General features: G+C 70.1%; 2 protein-coding genes across 3 annotated transcripts; one reads left to right on the forward strand and one right to left on the reverse strand.

Annotated features, from left to right (window-relative positions):
* The first annotated feature begins 358 nt into the window (after window positions 1–358).
* NAXD (NAD(P)HX dehydratase) lies at window positions 359–6,512 on the forward strand. 2 transcript variants are annotated; one of them, XM_060183775.1, is made up of 10 exons: window positions 359–501; window positions 854–992; window positions 1,855–1,900; window positions 2,110–2,198; window positions 4,991–5,099; window positions 5,262–5,312; window positions 5,386–5,490; window positions 5,594–5,708; window positions 5,794–5,926; window positions 6,111–6,512. In XM_060183775.1, the coding sequence occupies exons 1-10, from the start codon at window positions 372–374 to the stop codon at window positions 6,259–6,261; spliced, it is 1,068 nt and encodes a 355-aa protein (XP_060039758.1). In that variant the 5' UTR covers window positions 359–371; the 3' UTR covers window positions 6,262–6,512. The 2 variants fall into 2 exon arrangements, with proteins under 2 accessions (XP_060039758.1, XP_060039759.1); XM_060183776.1 differs by having other exon boundaries at window positions 5,806–5,926; window positions 6,111–6,508.
* A 21-nt stretch (window positions 6,513–6,533) lies between these two features.
* CARS2 (cysteinyl-tRNA synthetase 2, mitochondrial) lies at window positions 6,534–12,883 on the reverse strand. Its single transcript, XM_060183774.1, has 15 exons — window positions 12,636–12,883; window positions 12,479–12,529; window positions 12,053–12,170; window positions 11,221–11,292; window positions 10,940–11,045; window positions 9,519–9,602; window positions 9,285–9,414; window positions 8,966–9,099; window positions 8,827–8,894; window positions 8,650–8,716; window positions 8,268–8,406; window positions 7,281–7,404; window positions 7,110–7,208; window positions 6,859–7,038; window positions 6,534–6,779 (listed from the first exon to the last, which is right to left on the reverse strand). The coding sequence occupies exons 1-15, from the start codon at window positions 12,848–12,850 to the stop codon at window positions 6,723–6,725; spliced, it is 1,644 nt and encodes a 547-aa protein (XP_060039757.1). The 5' UTR covers window positions 12,851–12,883; the 3' UTR covers window positions 6,534–6,722.
* Window positions 12,884–13,751: the final 868 nt, after the last annotated feature.

Consider the following 13,751-nt stretch of genomic DNA (forward strand, 5'->3'; position numbering starts at 1 on the left):
TCGGCGGCCCCGCACCCCCCCCCCCACGACCCCGCTCTCGTCCGAGGCTTCGCAGCGGGCACCGTCCCCGTCCCCGTCCCCGACGAGATGCGGCCATCCGCCGACGCTCCCCGGGGCGAGGAGGGAGAGGCGCGCCTCGATTGCGTCACCGGCTGCCAAGTGCCCGCCCCTTCCGAGTTCCGGGCCCTATTGGGCGACGCGCCCGTCCATCACAAGGCCCCGTGAAGCTATTGGTCAACGCGGTGGGAGGGTGGGGGGGGGGCGGGACTCTGACGTCATCGGCACGCGCGCCGCCCGGATCCCGGAAGCGTGCAGGGGCGTTTCCGCCGGCGGCGCGCGCGGGGGCCCGCCGGGATCCCGGAAGTGCGCGCATGGCCGCGGCCGTCCGTGTGTCCCGCTGCGCCCGCCTGCCAGGTAAGCGCGGCGGCGTCCTGGGCGCGGCGGCCCTGGTGGCGCTGCTGGCGGCCGCGCTGGCGCTGTGGGGGCCGCCGCTGGACGCAGGTACCGGGCTGGGCGCCGGGCGGGGGCGGCGCGGCCGCGGAGGGGCGGGGACGCGGCGGGCGGGGCGGGGCGGGGCGGGGCGGGCGCGGGGAGGGCCGAGTGCGAGGCCCCGGGTGCGAGTCCGCGGCTGCGGAGAGAGAGAGAAACCGGGTCGCGGCCGCCAGGGGCCCCGGTGCCCGGACAGGGAGGCATCGGCATCGCGGGGGCGGCCGCCGGGGCTGCGGGGCTTGAACCCGGGTCGCTGTGTGGCCGCGGCGCGTGTGCGGGGGTCGGGCGGGGGCGGGGGCGGGGGCGGGCCGGGACAGGCCGGTGCCGCCGCCCTGAGCGCCCCCCGCGCCCCCGCTCCCCGCAGCCCTCGCCGGGCTCGTCTCCGCGCGGACGGCGACCATGGACGGCGCCCTGCGGCTCGCGAGAGGCCTCGTCCCCCCCCTGGCCGCCGGCAGCCACAAGGGTCGGGACGGCCGCGTGGCCGTGGTCGGGGGCTGCCGCGAGTGAGTGAGCGACCGGCGCCTGCGGCCGGGGCCCCCGCGCACCCCGCGCACGCACGCCCTGCACACCCCCGCCCTGCACAGCCCGCACACGCCGCACACGCCCGCCCTGCACAGCCCGCACACGCCGCACACGCCCGCCCTGCAGCCCGCACACGCCGCACACGCCCGCCCTGCACACCCCCGCCCTGCACAGCCCGCACACGCCGCACACGCCCGCCCTGCACACCCCCGCCCTGCACAGCCCGCACACGCCCGCCCTGCACAGCCCGCACACGCCGCACACGCCCACCCTGCAGCCCGCACACGCCCGCCCTGCACACCCCCGCCCTGCACAGCCCGCACACGCCGCACACGCCCACCCTGCAGCCCGCACACGCCCGCCCTGCACACCCCCGCCCTGCACAGCCCGCACACGCCGCACACGCCCGCCCTGCAGCCCGCACACGCCGCACACGCACACCCTGCAGCCCGCACACGCAAACAGCCCGCGCAGCGCGCACACGCCCGCCCTGCACAGCCCGCACACGCCCACCCTGCACAGCCCGCACACGCAAACACCCCGCACACGCCCGCCCTGCACAGCCCGCACACGCCGCACACGCACACCCTGCAGCCCGCACACGCAGACACCCCGCGCAGCGCACACACGTACACCCTGCACAGCCGCACACCCCCGCCCTGCACAGCCCGCACACCCCCGCCCTGCACAGCCCGCACACGCAAACACCCCGTGCAGTACGCACAGGTACACCCTGCACAGCCCGCACACGCCCGCCCTGCACACACCCCACACCCCTGCGCTCCCTCCCTGCCGCCCACCCGTGCTCCCGGGCAGCGGCCCTCTGACCCGGCGGCCTTGCAGGTACACGGGTGCCCCGTACTTCGCCGCCATCTCAGCTCTCAAAGCGGTATGTCGCCCGCGACTTTGCAGAGTGGGGGGGGCGGTGCGGGGCAGGGGTGCAGGGTGGAGGGGGCTAGCGTGGGATGTGCGGGGGTGGGGGGGTGCCGGGCGGGGTGCAAGGTTGGGGGACGCGGTGCCGGGCAGGGGTCCCCCCGCAGCCCCTTGCAGCCTGAGCCTCCAGGCGGGCAGCGCCGAGCGCCCTGACTCGCCCCACAGGGTGCAGACCTGGCCCACGTGTTCTGTGCCCGGGAGGCCGCGCCCGCCATCAAGGCCTACAGCCCCGAGCTGATCGTGCACCCGGTGCTGTGAGTGCGGGCGGGACACCCGTGTGTGTGTGTGTGTGTGTGTGTGTGTGTGTGGGACACGTGTGTGTGTGTGTGTGTGTGTGTGTGTGTGTGTGGGCGGGACACCCGTGTGTGTGTGTGTGTGTGTGTGTGTGTGTGTGTGTGTGTGTGCGGGACACCCGTGTGTGTGTGTGTGTGTGTGTGTGTGTGTGTGTGTGTGCGGGACACCCGTGTGTGAGTGCGGGCGGGGACACCCGTGTGTGTGTGCTGTGAGTGCGGGCGGGACACCCGTGTGTGAGTGCGGGCGGGGACACCCGTGTGTGAGTGCGGGCGGGGACACCCGTGTGTGTGTGCTGTGAGTGCGGGCGGGACACCCGTGTGTGAGTGCGGGCGGGACACCCGTGTGTGAGTGCGGGCGGGGACACCCGTGTGTGTGTGCTGTGAGTGCGGGCGGGGACACCCGTGTGTGAGTGCGGGCGGGGACACCCGTGTGTGTGTGTGCTGTGAGTGCGGGCGGGACACCCATGTGTGAGTGCGGGCGGGACACCCGTGTGTGAGTGCGGGCGGGGACACCCGTGTGTGAGTGCTGTGAGTGCGGGCGGGACACCCGTGTGTGAGTGCGGGCGGGGACACCCGTGTGTGAGTGCGGGCGGGGACACCCGTGTGTGTGTGCTGTGAGTGCGGGCGGGACACCCATGTGTGAGTGCGGGCGGGACACCCGTGTGTGAGTGCGGGCGGGGACACCCGTGTGTGTGTGCTGTGAGTGCGGGCGGGACACCCGTGTGTGAGTGCGGGCGGGGACACCCGTGTGTGTGTGCTGTGAGTGCGGGCGGGACACCCGTGTGTGAGTGCGGGCGGGACACCCGTGTGTGAGTGCGGGCGGGGACACCCGTGTGTGTGTGCTGTGAGTGCGGGCGGGGACACCCGTGTGTGAGTGCGGGCGGGGACACCCGTGTGTGTGTGTGCTGTGAGTGCGGGCGGGACACCCATGTGTGAGTGCGGGCGGGACACCCGTGTGTGAGTGCGGGCGGGGACACCCGTGTGTGAGTGCTGTGAGTGCGGGCGGGACACCCGTGTGTGAGTGCGGGCGGGGACACCCGTGTGTGAGTGCGGGCGGGGACACCCGTGTGTGTGTGCTGTGAGTGCGGGCGGGACACCCATGTGTGAGTGCGGGCGGGACACCCGTGTGTGAGTGCGGGCGGGGACACCCGTGTGTGTGTGCTGTGAGTGCGGGCGGGACACCCGTGTGTGAGTGCGGGCGGGGACACCCGTGTGTGTGTGCTGTGAGTGCGGGCGGGACACCCGTGTGTGAGTGCGGGCGGGACACCCGTGTGTGAGTGCGGGCGGGGACACCCGTGTGTGTGTGCTGTGAGTGCGGGCGGGGACACCCGTGTGTGAGTGCGGGCGGGGACACCCGTGTGTGTGTGCTGTGAGTGCGGGCGGGACACCCATGTGTGAGTGCGGGCGGGACACCCGTGTGTGAGTGCGGGCGGGGACACCCGTGTGTGAGTGCTGTGAGTGCGGGCGGGACACCCGTGTGTGAGTGCGGGCGGGGACACCCGTGTGTGAGTGCTGTGAGTGCGGGCGGGACACCCGTGTGTGAGTGCGGGCGGGGACACCCGTGTGTGAGTGCGGGCGGGGACACCCGTGTGTGTGTGCTGTGAGTGCGGGCGGGACACCCATGTGTGAGTGCGGGCGGGACACCCGTGTGTGAGTGCGGGCGGGGACACCCGTGTGTGAGTGCTGTGAGTGCGGGCGGGACACCCGTGTGTGAGTGCGGGCGGGGACACCCGTGTGTGAGTGCGGGCGGGGACACCCGTGTGTGTGTGCTGTGAGTGCGGGCGGGACACCCGTGTGTGAGTGCGGGCGGGGACACCCGTGTGTGTGTGCTGTGAGTGCGGGCGGGACACCCGTGTGTGAGTGCGGGCGGGGACACCCGTGTGTGTGTGCTGTGAGTGCGGGCGGGACACCCGTGTGTGAGTGCGGGCGGGGACACCCGTGTGTGTGTGCTGTGAGTGCGGGCGGGACACCCGTGTGTGAGTGCGGGCGGGGACACCCGTGTGTGTGTGCTGTGAGTGCGGGCGGGACACCCGTGTGTGAGTGCGGGCGGGGACACCCGTGTGTGTGTGCTGTGAGTGCGGGCGGGGACACCCGTGTGTGTGTGCTGTGAGTGCGGGCGGGACACCCGTGTGTGAGTGCGGGCGGGGACACCCGTGTGTGTGAGTGCGGGCGGGGACACCCGTGTGTGAGTGCGGGCGGGGACACCCGTGTGTGAGTGCGGGCAGGACACCCGTGTGTGAGTGCGGGCGGGGACACCTGGTGCTGTGAGTGCGGGCGGGACACCCGTGTGTGAGTGTGTGGGTGTGGGCGGGACACCCGTGTGTGAGTGTGTGGGTGTGGGCGGGACACCCCGTGTGTGTGTGTGTGTGTGTGTGTGTGTGTGTGTGTGTGTGTGAGTGCGGACGGGGACACCCGTGTGTGAGTGCGGGCGGGACACCCATGTGTGTGAGTGCGGGCGGGGACACCCTGTGTGTGTGTGTGTGTGTGTGTGTGTGTGTGTGTGTGTGTGTGTGTGGGCAGGGACACCCGTGTGTGTGTGTGTGTGTGTGTGTGTGTGTGTGTGTGTGTGTGTGTGTGTGGGCAGGGACACCCGTGTGTGTGTGTGTGTGTGTGGGCAGGGACACCCCGTGTGAGTGTGTGTGGGCGGGACACCCTGTGTGTGTGGGCGGGGTCGCCCCGTGTGTGAGTGTGGGTTGGGGCGCCTGTGTCCCTGTGTCTGGGCCCTGGTATCTCTGGATCCCTGTCACCCGCAGCGACAGCCCGGGCGCGGTGGGCGAGGTGGAGAAGTGGCTGCCCCGCCTGCACGTCCTGGTGGTGGGCCCCGGCCTCGGGAGGGACGAGCAGCTGCTGGCCAGCGTCAAGGTGAACCCCGGGGCCGCCAGGCCTGTGGCTAAGGGCGCGGGTGACCTCGGGCCCCGCTGCCCAGCGGTCTGGTTGGGGACTGGGTCGTCTAGCTTCTGTGCAGGGGGGGGGGGGGGGACACGCGTCTGAGAAGGACGCTCAGGGGCCTGTTCCCACCCGCAGGGCATCCTGGAGGCGGCCAGGGCCAGGGACCTGCCTGTGGTCATTGACGCGGTGAGCCCCCTGCCCCAGCACCCCGCCCCAGGGTGCCCCTCCTCCTCTGAGCGCCGCTCCCCTCCCTCCGCAGGACGGGCTGTGGCTGGTGGCCCGGCAGCCGGATCTGGTCCGCGGCTATGCCAAGGCCGTGCTCACCCCCAACCACGTGGAGTTCAGGCGGCTGCGGGAGGCCGTGGTGAGCGAGCAGGACCGCACCCCTACCAGGAGCAGGGGAGGCGGAGGGAGGCTTCCCGTAGCCGCCGCCCACCAGCCCGCCCCGGTCACCCGTCCCTTTGCAGGTGCGGGACGACGGCGGGGAAGACGGGGAGGCGGTGCGCGGGCTCAGCGAGGCCCTGGGCGGCGTGACCGTGCTGCGCAAGGGGGAGCGGGACCTGGTGTCTGACGGGCGGCAGGGTGAGCAGGGGGAGCGGTGCTGGGCCTCCCAGGCTCTGGGGTTCGGGCGGGGTGCTGGTGCTGGGTGAGCCCGGGTGCCAGTAGCCCCCCTCCGCAGTGCTGGTCTGTGACCAGGAGGGCAGTCTCCGCCGCTGTGGGGGCCAAGGGGACATCCTGGCCGGCTCCCTGGGTGTCCTGCTGCACTGGGCCCTGCTCGCCGGGCCGCAGAAGACCAACGGGTACGGCCCCCACCCCGCCGCGGCATTCCCACGGGGCCAAGCAGACCGGGGCGGGGGGAGAGCTGGCACCCCGCTACCTGGGGGCCTCGGTGTCTGGCCGCACCCTGGAGCCCCCGCCCTCGGCCTCTCACACGGTGGGCACCCTAGAGCCCCGGGTCCCGGCCCGCTCGCTCCTCCCCTGCAGGTCCAGCCCCCCACTCCTGGCCGCGCTGGGCGCCTGTGCCCTCACCCGGCGCTGCAGCCTCCGAGCCTTCCAGAAGCACGGCCGAGCCACCACGGCCTCCGACATGGTCGCTGAGCTGGGCCCGGCCTTCCACGAGCTCTTTGAGAGCTGAGCCCGCGGGGCTCACCGAAGGTGACAGGGTTGCTCCCCATGGTGGCCCCCGGCAGGGGCGAGGCTGACTCCAGCCTTCCGGCTCCTTGAAGACCCGAGGGACCCAGTGACCCTGGTCTCTGTGCGTCCGCCCAGGCCCCACATGACGGGGCTGGGGGCAGCTGGCGCCCGCCTCGCAGTGAGGTCTGCTCCTGACAGCGTCCCTGGGCCTCAGCCCCTCCCATCCCCCGGGACGTGTGCCCAGCCCGATGCTAATAAAGGAAGTGGTCCGGGTCTCGTGGACTTGGCGTCCTTTCTTTACTAAAACCACACGGGCAGCTCCACAGGAGTCCGTGTGTCTGTCCGCCCACCCCCAGCACCGAGGGGACAGCCACCTGCCCCGGGTGGGAACAGGACCTGGGCGGACGCCGGAGGGCAGACAGATGGGCAGGGTGCCGGGTGTGACGCTGACGTCCCGAGTCCTCAGCCGCCCGCCCGCCGATCCGGCCACAGCTCCCAGGTGGATGCTCCAGCCCTGTCCTGTGGGTAAGGGTCGGTGAGGGTGACCACGGCCCGAGTCCTGAGCCCCGTGCGGGAGATGCCCCACCTTGACGCCCACCTTGATGCCCACGCCATGGGCGGCAAGGTCCCTGCGCAGCACGTCACAGGCGTCCAGCAGCAGCTGTCTCTCGGGGGGCCGTCCCTTGTCCAGCGCTAGCTCTCGAACCCGATGCCGGAAGCGCACCAACTCCTCCAGCACGCCGTGCAGCCTGGTGGCGTCGCCGTCCCCTGGGGAACACTGCCGCCCGCGCGTCACTCAGGGCCACCGCCGAGGAGCCTTGACCCCAGGGCCGGAGCGTGGGGGCCTACCTGCCGCTCTGCCAGCGAGATGCCCACCGTCTCAAAGAAGCGCTCCACGAAGGCCAGCACCGGGGCCAGCGCGGCCGGGCTGCGGGGGCCGTTGGCAGCCTAGGGATGGGGACGTCACCAGAGGGGCTCGGGGTGCCCAGCCTCCTGCCCGGCCCCATGGCCCCGGCCTACCTCAGTGCCAGCCTGCAGCTGTCGGTTGCCCAGCCGCACCAGCCCCAGCACAGCATCCAGCGCCCGCGGTGTGTCCAGGTCATCGGCCAGGGCCGCCCGCACGGCCACTTCTGCCTGGCTGAGCCTGCGGGTGACAAGACCCATCACACCCCCAGGACCCCGGCGCAGTCAGGCCCTGGAGTGGGAGACAGCTCAGCTGGCAGAGCACCCGCCTCGCCACAAAGGAGCCCTGCCCAACACAAGATGTGCAGCACAGCACTCATGCAGGGTGGGCAGGGCTGTGGGGTCTCTCCTCTCTCAGCACCCTGCACAGCACCCAGGGAGCCCCATGGAGGGTGGGCAGGGCTGTGGGGTCTCTCCTCTCTCAGCACCAGGCACAGCACCCAGGGAGCCCATGGAGGGTGGGCAGGGCTGTGGGGTCTCTCTCAGCACCCTGCACAGCACCCAGGGAGCCCATGGAGGGTGGGCAGGGCTGTGGGGGTCTCTCCTCTCACAGCACCCAGGGAGCCCATGGAGGGTGGGCAGGGCTGTGGGTCTCTCCTCTCTCAGCACCAGGCACAGCACCCAGGGAGCCCATGGAGGGTCATTCCTAAGACTCTGGTGCCGCTCTATCCTGGCTTCTGTTGCAGGGGCCAGAGGGAGGCTCTGCTTGCGGCTCTGTCACTGCCACTCATACAAAAAACGGGTCGGGTGAGGCACATCTGTTCCCAGGCACACGGACCCAGGTTCGAGCCCCCTGTTGGAAGCTTCATAAGTGGTGAAGCAGGGCTGCAGGTGTCTGTCTGCCCCAGAGCACTTAAAAATCGTGGTCTTCAACAGAAAGCAGAGGTCCCCACACAGGCACCCCTGCCCCAGCCCCGACCTCAGGAGCCCCGACCGAGTCCAGCACCCACCCCCGGGGGCTCTCGGGACCCTCCCTGGGATGCCGCACCCCGTCCCCAGACACATGGACCCTGCCGGGTGCCCGCTCGTCTACCCCGCGCCCACCTGTCCCACAGCGCCCCCTCATTAAGGGGCCCGCAGGCTAGCTGTCCCCTCACGTAGGCGCGGGCGTCCCCCAGGAAGGAGCCCACGGCCAGTAGCTGTTTCTCCGTGTCCTGCATGGCGCTCTCGCTGTAGTCCACGGCTGTGTGGGGGGCGGGGCACGGGGTCAGGAAGCAGGGGGCTCGGGGGCCAGGGGAGTGGGGGGTCGGAGCGGGGGAGCTTGGGGACAGGGGTCTGGGGTGTAGGGGGACTGGGGCTCGGGGAGCAGGGGGGCCGGGTGCAGGGCTGTCGGAGCAGGCCGGAAACTTCGGGTGTACGAGGCTCAGTCTGGGGGTCGGCCAGGGAGCGGGTGGCGGGGCAGAAGCTTCTAGACCCTGAGCCTCGCCTGCACGGTAGCTGCTCCGCAGACAGAAGAGCCGGAAGGTGTCCGGGGAGAAGGTCTTCAGGAAGTCCTGGGGGGAGGAGGCCTTCAGGAAGTCCTGGGGGGCAGCTCTGCTGGCGGGGGCCTGCGCCTCTGGTGGGACCCCCCAGGACAAGAGGGGCGGGGGGGGGGTCCTCGCACCTTGATGGTGACGGAGTTCTTGAGGGACTTGGACATCTTCTGCTGCTGGCCCTTGACGTGCAGGTGTCCTGCGGGGCACAGGGGGGTCACGGGGTGGGGGCCCGGGCGTGAGGGTGGCAAGGGCGCGGGCAGCACTCACCCGCGTGTAGAAAGTAGTTGGCCCACTGGGGACTCTGGTGGAAGGCCTCGCACTGCGCGATCTCATTCTCGTGGTGCGGGAAGGCCAGGTCGGCGCCCCCCGAGTGGATGTCCAGCCGTGCCCCGAAAACCAGGCTGGGGGGGGCGTCAGTGAGTCCCCACAACCGCGGCCAGGCTGGGGACCCCTCCCCACAGCTGTTGCCAGGCTGGGGACCCCTCCCACGGATGCTGCCAGGCTGGGGACCCCTCCCCACAGTCGCTGCCAGGCTGGGGACCCCTCCCACGGATGCCAGGCTGGGGACCCCTCCCCAGCTGCCCACCTGGCGATGGTGGAACATTCAATGTGCCAGCCGGGCCGACCGGGACCCCAGGGCGAGGCCCAGGACGGCTCCTGAGGCCGGGCCGCCTTCCAGAGCGCAAAGTCGCTGGGGTGGCGCTTGTCAGAGTCTCCTGCGGGGACACGGGCCGAGACGTGGGGGCGGCCGGGACAGGGAGGCCCCTGGGACCCCACGCCGGGACAGGGAGGCCCAGCCCGGCCCCCCGGCGGCACCCACCTGGCTCCTCGGCCGCCCCGGGCCCCGCCGAGCCCAGCTTGCCATAACGCTGCCCCCGGGACCGCACGTCGAAGTAGACGTCACCTGTGATGGGGGACACAGGCATTGGGGCTGGAGCCCGGCCGTCCGCGCAGGACTGTCCACTGCCCGCCCTCTGCCCCGCGCTCTCGCTGCTCTTTAATGAAAGGTTTTCACGAGAGAGACCAGAGCCCTGCCCAGCGCTGGCTGACCACGCTGCTGGGGGTCTGACCTGGGAATGCAGAGTCCTTCTCTTTGTAATATACTAATTACTGTTATTGTTACTATCATTACTGCCTCCAGGGTTATCACTGGGGCTCGGTGCCTGCACTACGAATCCGCTGCTCCTGGAGGCCGCTTATTCCATTGTTACTACTGTCACCATTGCCATTGTTGTCGGACAACAGGTGAGGAGCTGGGGGCTCGAACCGGGATCCTTACGCCGGTCCTTGCACTTTGCGCCACCTGCGCTTAACCCGCTGCGCTACCGCCCGACCCCCCTTTTTAAATTTTTTAATATTTATTTTTGTTGCTCTTGTTTTATTGTTGTAGTTGCTATTGATGCCATCGTTGTTGGATAGGACAGAGAGAAACGGAGAGAGGAGGGAAGACAGACAGGAGGAGAGAAAGACAGACACCTGCAGACCTGCTTCACCGCCTGTGACTGCAGGTGGGGAGCCGGGGGCTTGAACCGGGATCCTTATGCCGGTCCTTGTGCTTTGCGCCCCCTGCGTTTAACCTGCTGCGCTACCGCCGACTCCCGCTATTTCTTAATGAGGGAGCTAGATGATAAAAGGACAGACAGACACACAGGTAGGAGTGAAAGTGACCGAGGGAGGGGGACACAGACAGACTGAGCCCAGGGCCTTGCTGAGCTCTGGCTGGTGGTGGTGCTGGGACTGAACCTGGTCCCTCAGAGCCTCAGGCGGGAGTCTGTTTGCAGAAGCCTAATAATAATAATAGTAATTACTATTATTTCCCCAGAGCCGTATCCAGCTCCGGCTGGTGGTGGTGCAGGGACCTGCGCCTCAGAGCCTCAGGCGGGGGCGTCTCTGCAGACCCAGTGCTGTGCCCCCTGCACCCCAAAGCCTGGCGGCCAGGGAGGTGACACCGGACACCGTGTCTGTCTGTCTAAGTCACCAGTGCCGCCTCTGTCCGCCGCATGGCAGGTGAACCGAGGCCCTGGTCCTCTCACCCCGACCGGCACACCTGCTGCCACGTGCAAGGACCCGGGTCCGAGCCCCCCCCACCCGCGGGGGACGCTTCCCGAGCAGCAAAGAGGGCTGCCGTGTCGGTCTGTATGTCTGTCCTCTCCACCTGTCTGCACCCAAGCAAGGGAGCAGATGTCCGCACCAGACCGGGACGAGCCCGGCCCACGGAGGCAGCGCCCGCCAGGAAGGCACCTCTGGGCGTCGGGTAGGCGTGTCCCCCGGCGACCAGCCGCTGGACGAAGGCCACGATGTGGGGGACGTTGTCGGTGACGCGCATGTACAGCGTGGGCGGCAGCACCTGCGGGGAGGGGGGCTACAGGGGCCGCAGGGGCCCCCTGTCCTGTCCTCCTGTCCCTCCCGGCCCTGTCCTGCCCCGCCCCCTGTCCTGGCCGCCTCCTGTCTTGCCCCCACCCCGCCCCTGCCCCTCCCACCCCTGCCCCGCCCCGCCCCGCCCCTGCCCGACCCCCACCCACATTCAGGGCGGCCATGTCCTGCTTGAAGTCCTCCTCGTAGTATCTGGCCAAGGAAGCCGGTGACGTGTCCACCTGCAGGGGGACAGACAGACAGAGGATAGACCCACAGCTACTCCCCACGGAGCTGCCAGGGGGCCTGAACCCGGGGCCTTGGGTGGAAACACTGCACGGCGAGCACAAGCCAGAGACAGGGATGCAGACACAGACAGACAGGGACAGAGACGAACGCAGAGACAGACGCAGAGACATGCAGAGACAGGGACAGAGACGAACGCAGAGACAGACACAGAGACAGACAGATGCAGAGACAGACGCAGAGATGAACGCAGAGATAGACGCAGAGACAGATGCAGAGACATGCAGAGACAGACGCAGACAGGGACACAGAGACGAACGCAGAGACAGACGCAGAGACAGAGACACAGACAGACGCAGAGACAGACGCAGAGACAGACACAGAGACAGACGCAGAGACAGACACAGACGCAGAGACAGACGCAGAGACAGACGCAGAGACAGACACAGACAGATGCAGAGACAGACGCAGAGACAGACGCAGAGACAGACGCAGAGACAGACACAGAGACAGACGCAGAGACAGACACAGACGCAGAGACAGACGCAGAGACAGACACAGACAGATGCAGAGACAGACGCAGAGACAGACGCAGAGACAGACGCAGAGACAGACGCAGAGACAGAGACACAGACAGACGCAGAGACAGACGCAGAGACAGACACAGACAGACGCAGAGACAGACGCAGAGACAGACACAGACAGACGCAGAGACAGCACAGGCCCCTGCAGCCTGGGGTGGGGCGGCCCCTGCACCTGGCGCGCGCGGCGGATGATCTTGTCGTCCACGTCGGTGACGCCCATCACAGTGACCGCGTGGCAGCCAAACACCCGGCTCAGCACCCGGCGCACCACGTCGAACCTGACGAACGAGCTGCACACGGGACACGGACACGGGACACAGGACAGAGCTCAGACAGCGGCGCAGGGGGGACACACGGGGGAGGGGACACGGGGGAGGGGACACACGGGGAGGGGACACACGGGGGGGGGACACACGGGGGAGGGGACACGGGGGAGGGGACACGGGGGGAGGGGACACGGGGGGAGGGGACACGGGGGGAGGGGACACACGGGGGGAGGGGACACGGGGGGAGGGGACACACGGGGGAGGGGACACACGGGGTCTCCGGGCCCCGCCCGCCCTGGCACACCTGGGCGCAGGTGCGCGCGAACACTCACCAGGCGTGACCCAGGTGCGCGTGGTCGTACACGGTGGGTCCGCAGCTGTACCTGTGGACAGGTGAGCGGGGCGGGTCGACGGCGACTCAGGTGCGCGAGGGGCCCGCGGGGGTCAGGGGTCAGGGCCCACCCGGCACCCGCACTCCCGGGGGGCTACCAGGAGGCGGCGTCCGCGCGGCTCACGATCAGCGGGTCCTTCCGGCGCGTGAGGCTGTTGTACACGGCGACGCCCGTGTCGTGGCCGGCGGGGAGCACCCAGTCCCGGCCGCGCGCCCCCGACGCCGCGCGCCCCCCGCCCCCGCCCCCGCCCCCGCCCCCGCCCGGCCCCGCGCCCCGCGGCCCCTTGCGCAGCACCCCGCGCGCCCACTGCATGTCCGCCGCACTGCGCACGCGCGCCCTGGCCCCGCCCACACCGGAAGAGGGTGTGGGGCCCCGCCCACACCGGAAGAGGCGGAGGAGGGAGATGGGAGCCGCCGGAAGCGTGAGCGCCCCAGCGCGCATGCGCCCCGGGCCCCGCCAGGCCCTTGCTGGGCTGCGCCGCAGTCACGTGGCAGGCGGCACGCGCATGCGCTCGGGCTGGTGCTCGGCGCCTCCCTTCCTCCCTTATCTCTTCAACCTGGGCCTCCCCGTTGTCTTTACGGACCCGCGGGATGGAGAGCCAGAAGTTGGGGGGCAGGGAGACAGACACCTGCGGCCCCGCCCCACCGCTCCCGGGGCGTCCCCCCTGCAGGCGGGGAGCGGGGCCTCGAGCCCGGGTCCCTCCTTCCCTCCTTCCCTCCCTGTCCCGCTCCTCCTGTCCCTCGTCTCCCGCGCTGTACAGGCCTCCCCTCCGCCCCGCGTCCCCTGGAGTCAGGGTAGCCCGCTTCTCTCTCTCTCTCTCTCTTCCCTTCTCTCTCCTCCGAGCCCGGGGCCCGCACCGCGAACCCACCGCTCCTGCTCCTGCGGCCGGTCCCCCTTTTCTTTCTGCTCCACTGGTTTTGATCGTTGCTGTTATCGTGATGGCCGTTAGTATTGTTGTCGTTGGCTAGAGACAGAGAGACATGGAGAGAGGAGGGGCAGACAGAGAGGGGGAGAGACAGACAGACGCCTGCAGACCTGCCGCACCGCCCGTGAGCGACGCCCCCGCAGGTGGGGAGCCGGGGGCTCGAACCGGGGACCCCGACGCCGGTCCCTGCGCTGAACCCCACCGCCCGGCCCCTTGACCAGACCCTGCCGTGGGCTGACAGGTTTCCCGGGCGGGTGCTGGCACCTGGCGAAGCGCTCGCCCTGCGGT

Source organism: Erinaceus europaeus, assembly GCF_950295315.1.
Source record: "Erinaceus europaeus chromosome 5 unlocalized genomic scaffold, mEriEur2.1 SUPER_5_unloc_2, whole genome shotgun sequence".
In the NCBI taxonomy this organism is placed as follows: domain Eukaryota; kingdom Metazoa; phylum Chordata; class Mammalia; order Eulipotyphla; family Erinaceidae; genus Erinaceus; species Erinaceus europaeus.